A 16,169-nucleotide genomic window follows, 5' to 3' on the forward strand; every position below is an offset into this window, starting at 1 on the left:
CTTCTACTCCACTGCTGACTCCAGGCAGATGTGGCAAGGCCTTCAGCACACCACCGACTACAGGACCACCACCAGCTCCATCAGCGCCACAGACAGCCTACCGGAGGACCTCAACGCCTTCTACACCCGCTGAGACCTCCAGCTCCAGCACAGAGAGGCACACACACCGGGATCCCCCAGGAGGCTGAGGAAGTTTGTCTCCCAAGATCCTCAGCAACTTCTACAGCTGCATCATGGAGAGCACATCTGCATCCCCGTGTGGTACGGCAGCACATCCACCATGGACTCAGAGGGTGGTCAGGACAGCAGAAAAGATCACCAAGACCCCACCGCCCTCTCTGCACCACCGCAGGGTTCACAGGAGAGACCCCCCCGCCCCCAACATGGTCTGTTCGCGCTTCTGCCCTCAGGCAGGAGGTACAGAAGTGCCAAATGCAGGACCACCAGACTGAAACTCTTCTTCCCCACTGCCATTAGAGGCATCAACAACTGCTCTGCTTTAGCTTCTTAGGATTCACTTACTGTTACTGTGCTGTTCATTTATATTGCACACATTTCATTTAATTTAGGTTTATTTCCTTTACAACCTTCTCAGTTTTGCACTTTTCCTCCTCACCTCATTTTTATTTTTTATTTCATGTACATTTATGTAAATATTGTATTTTTAATTAATTAATTTTAAAATCGGTCGGTTTCAGGAAAGGCAAGCACAAGAATCTCAACACACAGGGCGTGTGTAACCGACAATAAAAATCTTTGGATCTTAAATCTTGAAAAAGTGATGACGATGATGAACATGTCTGTATGAAACTCATCAGTCAGAATGCTTGAGACCACATCTGAGATCCAGTCGACATGTTTGGGACGGAATGAAGGATTCAGCTGTGGACAATCTGTCATGTGATCATCAATTTCAATCTTGGTGGTTTGTCTTAATTTTAAGAGATTAAATTCAGTACTAAAAATGTAATGTGAACGTAATGTAACTAAATGCAATTAAGGGCTGGAAATAAATTTCAGTCATGTGACTCGTGACCCTAAATGTCAATTTGAGTTCTGTAAGTGGTTCTGAACCAGGAGCAGGACCAGAAGCGGGACCAGGACGTGACCCCGACTCACCGTCCCTGTAGACAGACTCTTCTGGCGGCTTCGGGTGCATCAACGTGAACGGCAGCTCCACGGAGACGTCACTGAAACACAAACCATCCACTGTAGTCATAAACACAACCAGAACTATGGCAAACATCTGTCCGCGAGACGTTTAGGTGACCTCGGTAAATCTGATGACCGTTGACCTCAGAGGTGTGACAGAACATGAGCGGTTACCTAGTCGCCAGATCTCCCAGGAGCCTGAAATCAATGAATCAATAAAAATGAATAAACATGAGAAACCATCAGCTTTAAAGAGATTCTACTTATTCACCAACAGCAGCTTCTAGTCTTCACACGGTAACTACGAGTTATTAACCGCACTGTTTCCTAAGCCGGACAATCTCCCCCAAAACGTAAGTAATGTTGTCATCCATGTCAAAGAATATGTTGAGTTTCATGAATATAAATAAACGTATGTGTCTAATTACCGTAGGAAGGGAACTGTGATGAGAGTAGGAACATTCAACGATCGATGCTGAAGTTTTCTCTGTATTTTGAAGAAGCTTTTATTGCACAATCAGGAACAGGAGCGCTCTCTTATTTTGAAGGCCAGAATTACGGTCCCTGATTTGTTGACAGCTTTGATGGTAAATTTGGTTAATAATCCCCCCAAAAAATAGTTTACAACCACGATGGAGGTCTGCCCAAGTTGGGACAGTGTTAGCGCACGGCTAGATCATCTGCGCTAGCGTCCTTTTACCGACTAGGAAAGGCAAAACTAACTTATAACTTAACTAACTTATAATTAATAGGGTATTACACGTAGTAGTTTATTACCATTAAATCAGATGAATAAAAGCAAACAATGAGCCAACGAGAGGAGCTACAGCGGATAATTTGATGAAGTTGCACTTTCTTGTTTCTTGCTCTTCTGAGTTTGTTATGTTTGAAATGCACTTAATGTAAGTCGCTTTGGATAAAGCTTCAGCTAAAGGACACGTGATGTAATGTATCAGAGTATCCTTTGAGGTCAGGACTAACATAAGTAACTTAGTCCCCTAACGAGTTCTGGATTATCATAAAGAGTCACACTGTGGCCACACAGATTAGTTCATTTTTATTTATGAATCACATTATATTACATCACATCACACGTCATTTATCTGACGCTTTTATCCAAAGCGACGTACAATAAGAACATTTCAACCATAAGGACACAAACTCAGAAGAACAAGCAACAAGAAAGTGCAATTTCCTCAAATAAGCCAATTTACAACCTGCTGTAGATAAGTGACGTTATAAGTACAATTTAAGTGCTACAATTTGTTAGACTTTTAGTCGAGGTAGAGTCTGAAGAGGTGTCACAAGTTTAACTAAGTTAAACTCAACAGAAATGAGATAAACGATTCACTCTTTTTATCTCTGATGACATGAGAGATGAATATTATAATAAGTAAGTGAACCACTGACCCGCCTCTTGACACCACCAGCTTCACTTTGACTTTGTAGGACACGATGATGCCAAGGATCTCCTTGTTGGCTCCATCTCTCAACCTGACAAAGACAAACATCCATCAGTCACTGGTTGTCCGTCACTGGTGGAAACATTTCCACCTCCTTCAACCGAAGCTCTTCACACCATCTTGAGGCTTTCGCTCCACCTGATCCCTCTACACTAAACACCACCTCCTCTCTAACGTTCTCCACACCATCTACTCTGCCTGTGTACTCTTTTGATTGGGTTAAGTTCACGCCTGTTGGCCAAGCCCATGAGAGAGAGCAGGCCGTCCTCGTAGGAATCCAGAAGGTCAAATGAGCAGTCAGTGTGCTTCAGATTGTGCAGTTGGTTTTGGGGGATAACTGGCTGTCGGACAAATGGGCTTTTGCTGTAATGGGATATTTTGGATAAATCCCCTCCCGACCCCCTGGATCACGACCGGTTCTTCAGATTAAAGACCTATATTATCACAGAAAGGTCCCACATAGACCCCAAATATATTTAAAGCATCCTACAATGTCCCTAAAGTGTTCAGTCATCCTCATGCAGGCTTTGTAGGCAACACGACTGCCGCCAGACTCACAGGGTGCTGGAGGCCAGGTTGGTGTCCTCGTGCTTCAGTTTGCCGTCCAGAGCGAGGCCTCGTTTCTCTCGGTTGTTGGCCAAAAACGGAGTGAGGGTGAAAACTTTGCAGAACGTCGAGCTGGGAGCGACGACGTCACTGATGACAGAAAACCCACGTAGATGAAGCCAGATATAAACTTCTGACTGGATCCACTTCTAACTGTTTTAACTGGGAAACCAATCCTCCGTGGACCTTCAAGGGCCCAGGAAACACATCTGGATAAACTGAGCAAAGGTGACTCTAGAAAGCTCCAGAACAAGTACTCAGTGAACCTTTGGGGAGTTCTGTCTAATTGGAAGCAGAGAGAAAAGAGACTGACTCAGACTCCTCGGTGGCCACCGGGCATTTGTACTGAGCCGTGTTGAAGAGGCAGATGTCTGCATACTGTCGCACTGTGGAAACACAAATCAATCGATCGATCACTAACACAAACATACCAATCCAGAGAGAGAGGGGACTGGTGCCATCAGGTACCTGAGATCTTCATCTTCTTCACGGTCTTGTTCGTATTGTTGGTGACGTGGACGTTGGCGCTGATCGGCTCTCCATGGTAATAAATCTGAGAGAAACACATTGTTATTATGATTACTGATATTTGCATAATAACACTGGGTCTTACCTCTTTGTCCAGAGAGGCCTCCAGGTGCAGAGGTTTATCGGACATCAGAAACTGTCTGGTGGTTTCTGCCGTCGGCTGAGGGCCGGCCTTCTCCGGAGCGTACTGAACCTTTCGGATGACCAGACGCACTGAGTTCCTGCAACAACACAACGCTGATAATCGTACTCCTCCTGGAGGGAGGAGGTGTCCTTTACCTGACACCCCCCCTCTTCAGGGACATGTTGGTCTGGTCCATCCGACCGTGTCAGATTGTCATGAAGGTGAAGACTCTAGAAGGTCTCTTGTCACAGATGACCTACTGACCTCTACAACTCAGTGATACTGGACCTGACTGTTGACTATGAGCGGCACATGTTCAGATCTGGTGTGGAGCTGGTTCTGGTTCTCTCTGTGCTGCAGCCGTGTCCCTCTGTCTCTCTTTCTCTGCAGGAAGCTTTCTCCATTTTATTCATGATTTGTCTCTTGATTTTGTCAAACTTGTACCTTTTGTGGATCTTCTCTTCAACATTTTCGGCACAGAAAGCTTTCACCTCAAAGTCGACTCCACAGGCCTGAAGACAAACGAGAACGTTGAAGACATTGAGAACATTGGACTTGTGTCTCCAGCTGAGGAGCTCTTCACCGAGGTCTACCTTCCCAGTGTCCTCGGGGCCCGGCTGCAGGGTGACGGAGCATGGCAGGTTCAAAGGAATCTGAAAACACAAACACAGACATTCATTGTCTCCATCGGTGGATTCTGACAGTGCTTCTGCGTCAGACCCTTTTCAAAATAAAGGCGTCATCATACTATGCTCGATTCAGAATGCTGCAGGACGTGTATTAACAAGAACTAAGAAAAGGGATCATATCACTCCTGTATTAACTTCTCTGCACTGGCTCCCTGTTAAATCAAGAATAGATTTTAAGGTACTTCTCCTCACCTACAAGGCACTTGCTGGTGAGGCACCGTCGTATCTTAAAGAGCTTGTAACACCTTATTGTCCTACAAGGAGCTGCGCTCCATAGATGCTGGTTACTTGTTGTTCCTATGGTTTTAAAAAGTAGGCTGGGGGCCAGAGCCTTCAGTTATCAAGCTCCTCTTTAGTGGAACCAGGTTCCACTTTCAGTCCGGGGGGCAGATTCGGTCAGCTCTTTTAAAGTAAAACGTAAAACGTTCCTCTTTGGTTCTGCCTATAGTTAGGGCTGGCTCAGGTTAGACGGACCAGCCCTTAGTTAAGCTGCTATGGGCTTAGACTGCCGGGGGACTTCTTAGGACACACCAAGCTCCTCTCTCACGCTCTCGTTCTACCATAATTCACGTTTTATTAATGCACATGACTAATTCAGCTTCTTTCCGGGAGTTTTTTGTGCTTTCTCCCCTAGCAGGTCTCCGTAGATCGTAGTTCCTTCTGGACCCTGGTCCTGCCACCTACCGTGGCCCTGCTGACGCCTGCTGCTATCATCATTGTTATTATTATTTTAAATATTAATCATATTACTGTCATCATAAAGGTCTTTCTGCTTTCCCTCCCCACAGGCTTCTGTGGATGGTGGTTCAACAGAATCAAGAGTTCATCTCCATATTCCTGAGTCATGCAGGTTAATACCTGCTTTTGACCTTTGATCTTTTAGACGTATAGTGTCATTGCCAAATTATTTTCTGAAATTAGAAAATGTTTTCATAATCCTCCTTTCTGAACGAGGAAACGCACGGTGTTCCAGGTGAAGGCGGCTCGTTACCTCAAAGGTGAACGGGTAGGCTTGATCTCCTAGTTTCTTGATCAGCCGCTCCTGAAGACGAGTCAGACTCTTCTTCTCTTCGGCCGGGGGTGGAAATGCCTGTACGTTGGCCACAAATAGGTCTTTCCGGAAGGTCAGCCCGAGGACGTCCAGGTCCTCTCGGCCGTATCGGAAGGCACAAGTCAGAGTCACAAACACTGAAACACAAGAACGAGAAACACAACTATGACCTCCGGATACATGAACAATAACTCACGTCTCATTGTTCCCACAGTGTGACATCCTGTGCAGGAAAACCGAAAGCAGAGCAGGTTTTGATATGAAAAACACTTCGGGACACTTCCATGAGGAACTCCAGAAGATATTTAAGATGAAGAGCAAACAGCATATTTAAGAGGATTTTAATGTTGAACAATTCAGGCCAAACAAAGCTCCAACAGGCTGTTTGGGATCCACTGAGAATTCATCAGGTTAATAAGAAACAAATGTCCTCGTCTGAAAAATGTTAATGGCTTGTCTTACAGCTAAAACTAATTATGATGGTACGTTCACACCAAAAGTGAAGCGAATTTTTGCTCCGCTTTACTTGCAAAAGTTTACTTTTTTGCTTCATTTCTTTGCTTCATTCGCGCCTGGAAGGGGGCGGACCAGCAGCCGGTCTGATGACCTGAATGATTGAAGAGCTTTTGTGTGAAGAAACGCGGTAATATGAGCACTTGTACAAGCCGTCATTGGCGGACTATGAGGTCGCCGGATGGCCTCTGATTCCTGGAGGGAGATCTCCACAAACGAGGGGAACAAAGTCGTGGAGGAAAATACGGGACAAATGTGTCCTTGATGAAAAGCAGCAGTGTGGATGCACGGGGCAATAAAGTCTATGATACATAAATAAAGCAACCAACGACTTCCACACACAAAGACGTGACTCTCCAGGTCGTCTTCAACAAAACACGTTACTCCACCTGTTGTTCTGGAGGTGAATCGCTCTGCAACACACGCAGGACTTTACAACCAGGAAGTGAAACCAGTGCGTCGACGCGTAAAGACGCAGAAACACGCGGCGGCCTTAACGTGTATTCACGCTGTGGCAGCAGGACGGCGGTGATGACGAGCAGAGAATCTCAACGCTGATTGGCCCTCGCTAGACAGCCTCTAGTTGAAAGTTGAAATATTTCAACTTTGGGCAAGAAAGCGATATATTCGGTTCGCTTGTTTCGCCTTTTTGCGTCATTCGTGCCGCCCGTTTAAAATTCGTGTCATTCGCGAGCGGACGCGTCTGTGCATTGACTTTACATGGAATCTACTCACGCGAATACTTGGCTTGTGTTTTGGCGTGAACGCACCATTACAAAACAACAGTAAGTAGAGACACTATTTGGTAGAACATTTTTATTTCTTTAGGTTTGATTGGAACCAAAAGTTATCTATAATAACGTTGTGTCACATCTCATCCCAGTCGAAGGATTATATATCAAGAAAAACTTTTCACGACTCTTGGAAAAGTTATTTAATCTGTGGTAGGAAACACAAATATGCATTTAGATGGCAGAGTTAGGAAACTGAACCACTGTCGTATGTTCTGCCTTTGAACCGGCTGGAGGTCAGATGTCTCAGATGTCTCACCTTTCCTCTCCTTCAGGTACTCTGGGTCGATCAGGACGACGCCGTCTGCAGGAAGAAGACGAAGGATCAGCTGCCTTCAAAGAGTAAAGCACCAAGCAGAAGGTTCGATGGACAACAAACCAAACACATGGAGATCAGTAACAGGTGATCTCACCAACTGGCTCCACCAGGTCTACGTGGTCCACAAAGTCCCTCTTTCCCAGATAGACGGTGAGCTGAGGGGGGAGAGAGTCAGGAGAGCAACGGCTGTCTCATGTGTGTCTCAGGTAAACGTTAAGGAGAAGATGACTCACCTTTCCATTGGGACTGGCTTTCTTAAACACCCTGAAAAGAGTAAACAGAGGTCAACCAAACAGATCTTAGGTTCATCATCAGAGCAACGAAACATCCGAATGTGTTTGCTATCGTTTTGTTGCCGTTTAAACTCGGCTGTATTGTTTGTGTTTGTATTGTTGTGGCGTGATGCTGGTTTCTGATTGGCTGATAGGAGTGGATGCTGACTTAGCTGAATTATTAACAAACAGTTTATGTATATTACTTCCTGTTCATGTCACAATCAATGACATTTGCATTAAAACAAGTTTCTCAAATATTTTTTTCTCCAATGTCCTCATTTTTAAGAAGTGTTTTGCCCCAAAATATATATTTTTCCATATGATTCCACATAAATGTGAAGCCAAAGTGTGATCAGGTTTTCTCTGTTGCAAGTCCTGCTTTCAATCATCATCATCATCAGCTTCCTGTCTCTAATGTCTTACTTTACCCCCCCCGTATAAATTAGCTGCCACGGCTCCATTAGCTCTCAGCCTCCTCCTGAATGGACCTTCATCAATCAGCAGCATCAGGATTTTACTGGAAACCGCAGAGGCTCCTGGGAAAACCTTTGGTGGCTGCAAGCTGTTCATCGCCATCTTTGCAATTAGTCCAATTAACGTGTGTGACAATGTGACATCAGAATAAACTATCAATTAATCAATGATCATAATCATAACAATGATAAAGTGTACGGTGGACAATAAACATGTCCTTATACATGATTGGACTAATCATCATTCTCTTGTATTACCACTTATTACCTTCATTATTATTACTGTTATTAAAGGTAAAGCTCGGATGTGATGAACATAATGTTAATGTTTAAAGGTGAAGTGGAGAAGCTCTCATCTCAATCGATTGAAACATAAACCGACTGATCAATATCTGCTGTTGTGTCAGCTCGCTGCCTGAAGATTCCCTCGACACCATCATCATCATCATCATCATCATCATCCCACCTGGACGCTATGACATCAAAGGTACTAAAGGTAAAAGGCTGCAAAATAACAGATTATATACTACAGTATGATTATTGCAAATGGTTCCTACTTCCGCCACCTCAATAATCTACACATAGTGAAAAGCAAATAAGTAATTATTAAATGTAATAAGATAAGGATCCTCAACATAATGAACAGCTTCATTGATTTAAAAGGTGTCTAATGTGTTAATTTTATGTATTGGAGCTTTATTCAGGCCAATTTTTAAAATATTGATTTAATACATATGAGAGATTGGACAGTTGTCGATGTCTTACGATGTACAGTGAGTACGGAAAGTATTCAGACCCCTTTACATTTTTCACTCTTTGTTTCATTGCAGCCATTTGCTAAAATCCAAAAAGTTCATTTTATTTTGCGTTACTCAGCACCCCATCTGAACAGAAAAAAGTTTTTGCAAATGAATTAAAGAAAATCTGAAATATCACATGGTCATAAGTATTCAGACCCTTTGCTGTGACACTCATATTTAACTCATTTAAATTTCTTCTGATCCTCCTTAAGATGGTTCTACTCCTTCATTGGACTCCTGCTGTGTTTAAGTAAACTGGTTGGACTTGATTAGGAAGGGGACACACCTCTATATAAGACCTTACAGCTCACAGTGAGTCAGAGCAAATGAGAATCAGGAGGTCGAAGGAACTGCACAAGGAGCTCAGAGACAGAATCGTGGCAAGGTACTGATCTGGCCACGGTTACAAAAGAATTTCTGTAGCACTCAAGGTTCCAAGAGCACATTCCTTTAATCCTTAAATGGAAGAAGAACTCTTCCCAGACCTGAGCCGTCCAGCCACACTGAGCAATCGGGGGAGAAGAACCTTGGTGAGAGGTAAAGAAGAACTCAAAGATCACTGTGGCTGAGCTCCAGAGACGCTGTAGGGAGACGGGAGAAAGTTCCACAAAGTCAACTATCACTGCAGCCCTCCACTGGCCGGGGCTTTATGGCAGAGTGGCCCGACGGAAGCATCTCCCCAGGGCAAGACATGAAAGCCTGCATAGAGTTTGCCAAAAAAACACATGAAGGACTCCCAGACTATGAGAAATGAGATTCTCTGGTCTGATGAGACCAAGATTGAACTAACTGGCGATAATTCTAAGCGGCATGTGTGGAAAAAAGCAGGCACTCCTCATCACCTGCCCAAAACTGTGAAACATGGTGGCAGCATCGCTATGAGGGTGTTTTTCAGCTGCAGGGACAGGACGACTGGTTGCAATTAAAGGAAAGATAAATGTGTACAGATCCAAGTACAGAGATCTCCTGGAAGAAAACCTCATCCAGAGTGCTCAGAACCTCATACGTGGCCAAAGGTTCAGCTGACCTAAACCCAATTGAGCATCTCTGGAGAGACCTGAAAATGGCTGTCCACCAACGTTCACCATCCAACCTGACGGAACTGGAGAGGATCTGCAAGGAAGAGTGGCAGAGGATCCCCAAATCCAGGTGTGGAAAACTTGTTGCATCATTCCCAAGAAGGCTCATGGCTGTACCAGCTCAAAAAGGTGCTTCTACTCAATACTGAGCAAAGGATCTGAATACTTATGACCATGTAATATTTCAGGTTTTCTTTTTTTAATCAAATTTCTAAATTTCTGTTTTTTTCTGTCAAGATGGGTTGCTGAGTAACGCAAAATAAAATGAACTTTTTGGATTTTAGCAAATGGCTGCAATGAAACAAAGAGTGAAAAATGTAAAGGGGTCTGAATACTTTCCGTACCCATTGTATATACACTCACCTAAAGGATTATTAACAACACCATACTAATACTGTGTTGGACCCCCTTTCGCCTTCAGAACTGCCTTAATTCTACGTGGCATTGAGTCAACAAGGTGCTGAAAGCATTCTGCAGAAACGTTGGCCCATATTGATAGGACAGCATCTTGCAGTTGATGGAGATTTGTGGGATGCACATCCAGGGCACGAAGCTCCCGTTCCACCACATCCCAAAGATGCTCTAGTGGGTTGAGATCTGGTGACTGTGGGGCCATTTTAGTACAGTGAACTCATTGTCATGTTCAGGAAACCAATTTGAAATGATTGGAGCTTTGTGACATGGTGCACAATCCTGCAGGAAGTAGCCATCAGAGGATGGTACATGGTGCCATAAAGGGATGGACATGGTCAGAAACACAGCTCAGGTAGGCCGTGGCATTTAAACGATGCCTAATTGCCACTAAGGGGCCTCAATTGTTCCAAGAAAACATCTCCCACACCATTACACCACCACCAGCAGTCTGCACCGTGGTAACAAGGCATCATGGATCCATGTTCTCTATTCTGACTCTACCATCCGAATGTCGAGAAATCGAGACTCATCAGACCAGGCAACATTTTTCCAGTCTTCAACTGTCCAATTTTGGTGAGCTCTTTGTAGCAAATTGTAGCCTCTTTTTCCTATTTGTAGTGGGGATGGGTGGTACCCGGTGGGGTCTTCTGCTGTTGTAGCCCATCCGCCTCAAGGTTTGTGCGTGTTGTGGCTTCACAAATGCTTTGCTGCATACCTCGGTGGTAACGAGTGGTTATTTCAGTCAAAGTTTCTCTTCTATCAGCTTGAATCAGTCGGCCCCTTCTCCTCTGACCTCTGACCTCTAGCATCAACAACGCATTCTCACCCACAGGACTGCCGCATACTGGATGTTTTTCCCTTTTCACACCATTCTTTGTAAACCCTAGAAATGCTTGTGCGTGAAAATCCCAGTAAGTGAGCAGATTGTGAAATACTCAGACCGTCTGGCACCAACAACCACGCCACGCTCAAAATGGCTTAAATCCCCTTTCTTTCCCATTCTGACATTAAGTTTGGAGTTCAGGAGATTGTCTTGACCAGGACCACACCCCTAAATGCATTGAAGCAACTGCCATTTTAGATTATTGCATTAATAATTGCATAATTGCATTAATGAGAAATTGAACAGGTGTTGCTGATAGACCTTTAGGTGAGTGTAAATATGTCTTATTTTGAGTTTTTTAAACTCTCACTAATAAATTAACTAAATAAATGTAATGAGATGCTGTTTATCATTCAAATGGGTCTAAATCTTTTAATATCTCACCTTTTAATCTGAAAGTTATTTCATCCATTTGTGAAATGAAAGAAGCTGAAAATAGATTGGAGCTAAAGTTTCCGCTCAGATGGAAACATAAAGTTAACAATCACGGAGATCTTCAGGCCTCCTCACTGAGGAGTGAGCTGCTCTGTATGTCTGACCCATCACACTCCTCTCATTAATATTCTCCTCATTCAGCCTGCAGACACACAAACACTCCACACAGAACCTCCAGGTTCTGTGTGGAACCTCAGCGGCCTCCGTTTGAAGGAATACAGTTTACCCACAATTACCCAAGTTTAGCCAACATTCCGCAAAATTACCCTACATTGGCCAACATTACCCAGTGTTACCCGATGTTGGGTGGAGGTAGTTTACTGCACCTTGAGTAACCTACATCTACTCAACTCTCTCTCTCTGAAGTTGTAAACCTACGGGAAACACTACCTTTGTACGGTCTACAGTTTTATCAACGTCCCCCGTAGCCATAAACACCACAACATCATCAATATGAAATCAACAAACACCATGACATCACCAACAAACATGACATCACCAACAAAGACCACAACGTCATTAACAAATACCACGACATCACCAACAAAGACCACGACATTATCAACAAACAACATCATCAACAATGACCACGACATCATCAACAAACACAACATCATCAACAAAGACCACAACGTCATTAACAAACACCACGGCATCACCAACAAAGACCACGACATCACCAACAAAGACCACGACATCACCAACAAACACCACGACATCATCATCAAAGACCACGTCATCATCAACAAACACCACGACATCATCAACAAAGACCACGACACCATCAAGAAAGACCACAACATCATCAACAAAGACCATGACACCATCAACAAAGACCACGACATCATCAACAAACACGATATCACCAACAAAGACCACGACATCATCAACAAAGACCACAACGTCATTAAAAAACACCACGACGTCACCAACAAACACCACGACATCATCAACAAAGACCACGTCATCATCAACAAACACCACGACATCATCAACAAAGACCACGACACCATCAACAAAGACCATGACACCATCAACAAAGACCACGACATCATCAACAAACACGATATCACCAACAAAGACCACGACATCATCAACAAAGACCACAACGTCATTAACAAACACCACGACGTCACCAACAAACACCACGACGTCATCAACAAAGACCACGTCATCATCAACAAACACCACGACATCATCAACAAAGACCACGACACCATCAACAAAGACCACGACACCATCAACAAAGACCACGACATCATCAACAAACACGATATCACCAACAAAGACCACGACATCATCAACAAACACAACATCATCAACAAAGACCACAACGTCATTAACAAACACCACGACGTCATCAACAAAGACCACAACATTATCAACAAACAACATCATCAAAATAGACCACGACATCATCAACAAAGACCACGACATTGGCGACAAAGACCACGACATCACCAACAAATACGACGACATCATCAACAAACACCACGACATCATCATCAAAGACCACGTCATCATCAACAAAAACCACAACATCATCAACAAAGACCACGACATCATCAACAAAGACAACGACATCATCAAAGAAGACCACAACATAATCAACAAACACCACGACATCATCAACAATTATGCCCTATCTGCCCTAATGCAAACAAAGTGTAAAATGAGAGTAAATATATGAAATCTAGACGTTACATTTATTGAGGAGCAGATTGATCACACGGTTAAATCTCTCTTGACACATCTTGAGTCGGATGAAAACACACAATTCTTTGAAGGAGAACCATTAAACAGTATCAGAGATTATCAGAGATTATCAATAAACAACAATACAAATACTGTACAAACACTCATTTCATTTCAGAGTTGTTTCCACCTATATGATTCGCAAACTCGGGGGTACTCTATAGGGTGTCAGTAAAGACCATGATCAGGATCAAGATTAGGTCATGTTTAAAGTCTGTTCAGAATTCATAATAACGTTGAAGGGAAGTGACTTTTTCCTTTTCCTAATCAAGAATGAGTAATGAGTAATGTGATCGGAGTAATTCGATTAATCTATTACACTCCTCTCCGTCTGTTTCCTCTCTGTCCGTGCTATCAAAATAAGAGGCCAAAAAAAGGAACCGTAATAAGAAGAAAACAACATCAGTGCTGCTCATCCTGATGTTACACTGCTGGATGTTCTGACAGAACGCTATGTGATGTTCTACCAACACACACACACACACACACACAGAGCAGAATGATGAAAATGAACCACAAACACCGACTAAATCAAATTACCTGGTTCCTTTATCTCCCATCCTGACGACAATGACGAGTCAACAGACGGAGAGATGATGAAGGAGGAGGAAGAGGAGGAGGAGGAGGAGGAGGGATGCTGTCACCGTGGAAACTGAGGGGAGGATGTCTCTCTCTCTCGCTCAGGAAGTCGTCGTCATGCCGTCAGATTCTCCTCAGCAGGAGGAAAAACCTCCATCTGAGCTCCAACTGAACAAGCGACTGATTCCAGCACTCTGCCCACCCACCCACCCACCCTTCCTGTCCTCTCGCTCCCTCCCCCGCTCTCTATTCACACTCATTAGCAGCAAAGTGTGATAAAATATGAAAACCACCAGAGGGCTGGTTTTATTCCAGTCGCTGACATGTCAGCTCGACCGACCTTGAGCAGCAGAAATATAAATATATATGAATCACAAGTTGGAGACGAGTGGACGTGCTTCACAGAGACGTCTGTACGGAGGCTGAAAGGTGCCTGATGCTGGTGCTGTGGAGCAGCTCCTAGATTTTGAAAACTTTGATTTTGAAAAACCATAGCATCTATCAAAATAAAAGGGATAAATTAAGTGATGCTAATTGCTACAGTTACGGATGTACAAATCAACATATTTCTGTTAATTACTAATCAGTATTTCCTCATTTCAGATCAAAGAGGTCAGATCGAAGGCAGCAGCTTTCTGCCTCCTCATTAATGAGTGTGAAACCGCCTGGAGCTTCATCATCTTCACCTTAAAAAAAACCCAGACAAACAACTGTTGACAAGCAAAGCTAACAACCCAATGGTGCCTCCAGTGTCCTCTGCTGTGTGAACACACAAGATCAGAACCAACAATGTAATGCAGGTCATTATGGAGAGATTTGTTATTATAGGGTAAAAAACATCTTTGGGATTACACATATATTATTATAAATACATAGCTATAATAATATGTTTTCTCCTGGAGTGCATATAATTTAATTATTTAATAACTTATCACAACTGATCTTTAACCAACTCTCCTCCTATCTCCACCATAACAATCTCCTGGACCCCCACCAGTCAGGCTTCAAGGCCACGCTGTCCTCGTCCTTCTGGACCTCTCTGCTGCATTTGACACAGTCAACCACCAGATCCTTATTTCCTCCCTTCAGGAACTTGGTGTCTCAGGCTCTGCTCTCTCCCTTCTCTCGTCCTACCTCGACGGACGCACCTACCGTGTAACCTGGAGAGGATCTGTGTCGGAACCTTGTCCTCTTACTACTGGAGTTCCTCAGGGTTCCGTCCTGGGTCCCCTCCTGTTCTCGCTTTACACCAACTCGCTCGCATGGCTTCTCTTACCACAGCTATGCTGATGACACCCAACTAATTCTCTCCTTCCCTCACTCGGATCTCTGCCTGTCTGACTGACATCTCTCAGTGGATCCGCCCACCATCTGAAAATCAACCCCGACAAGACGGAACTACTTCTCTTTCCGGGAAAAACTCTCGGACACAGGACCTGACAGTCAACTTTGGCAACTCCGTGTTGACGCCCACTTTGACTGCAGGAACCTCAGCGTCACACTCGACAGCCGACTCTCCCTGACTCCCAACATCACCGCGACAACGCGATCCTGTAGATACTCGCTCTACAACATCAGGAGAACACGTCCTTCTCACTCAGAAGGTACTGATTCAGGCTCTGGTCGTCTCCCTCCTGGACTACTGTAACTCTCTCCTGCAGGTCTCCTGCTACCTCCATTCCATCCCTGCAGCTCATCCAGAATGCAGCAGCTCCACTGGTCTTTAACCTTCCTAAGTTCTCCCTCACTCCTCCACTCCTCCGCTCTCTTCACTGGTACCGGTGGCTCATCCAGTTCTAAACATGGTGCTCAGGTACCATGCTGTGAATGGATGGGGTACAGCTTCCATCCAGGACCTGGTCCAACCAGACATCCCGACCCGCACTCTCCGCTCTGCATGTGATAAACTGCTTGTTCCTCCTCACTGAGAGCAAAACACTCGACTAGATCTCCACTCTTTGCTGTCCTGCTCCTAAATGGTGGAAGGAGGTCTCTGAAGACATCAGGACCACAGAGAGCCTTCACATCTTCAGACTAAAGACACACCTCTTCAGACTCTACCTCCACTAACACACTAACTAACTGCAGCACTTACATTGGACTTATAATGGTTCTTATCTACAGCAAGTTGTACATCGGCTTATTTGAGGAAATCACACTTTCTTGTTTCTTGTTCTTCTGAGTTTGTGTCCTTATGGTTGAAATGTTCTTATTGTAAGTCGCTTTGGATAAAAGCGTCA

The 16,169-nt window shown here is 44.1% G+C and overlaps 1 protein-coding gene across 4 annotated transcripts in view; it reads right to left on the minus strand.

The window, feature by feature from the left end:
• Positions 1–14,120, minus strand: part of arrb1 (arrestin, beta 1) — a 17,210-nt gene extending 3,090 nt beyond the window's left edge. Inside the window, exons 1-14 of one of the 4 annotated variants that reach the window (XM_040183433.2) lie at positions 13,891–14,120; positions 7,470–7,500; positions 7,331–7,391; positions 7,177–7,221; positions 5,554–5,750; positions 4,467–4,526; positions 4,318–4,385; positions 3,835–3,970; positions 3,690–3,774; positions 3,535–3,607; positions 3,174–3,311; positions 2,563–2,646; positions 1,327–1,350; positions 1,120–1,190 (exon numbers count right to left, since the gene is read on the minus strand). In XM_040183433.2, coding sequence (XP_040039367.1) covers positions 1,120–1,190; positions 1,327–1,350; positions 2,563–2,646; positions 3,174–3,311; positions 3,535–3,607; positions 3,690–3,774; positions 3,835–3,970; positions 4,318–4,385; positions 4,467–4,526; positions 5,554–5,750; positions 7,177–7,221; positions 7,331–7,391; positions 7,470–7,500; positions 13,891–13,910 — 1,093 coding nt within the window. In that variant the 5' untranslated portion in view covers positions 13,911–14,120. Of the gene's footprint in view, positions 1–1,119; positions 1,191–1,326; positions 1,351–2,562; positions 2,647–3,173; positions 3,312–3,534; positions 3,608–3,689; positions 3,971–4,317; positions 4,386–4,466; positions 4,527–5,553; positions 5,751–7,176; positions 7,222–7,330; positions 7,392–7,469; positions 7,501–13,890 lie in introns of all 4 variants that reach the window. The other 3 variants (XM_040183439.2, XM_078098895.1, XM_078098899.1) reach the window with 3 other exon arrangements.
• Positions 14,121–16,169: the final 2,049 nt, after the last annotated feature.

This window comes from Gasterosteus aculeatus, chromosome 1, assembly GCF_964276395.1.
Source record: "Gasterosteus aculeatus chromosome 1, fGasAcu3.hap1.1, whole genome shotgun sequence".
Taxonomy (NCBI): Eukaryota; Metazoa; Chordata; class Actinopteri; order Perciformes; family Gasterosteidae; genus Gasterosteus; species Gasterosteus aculeatus.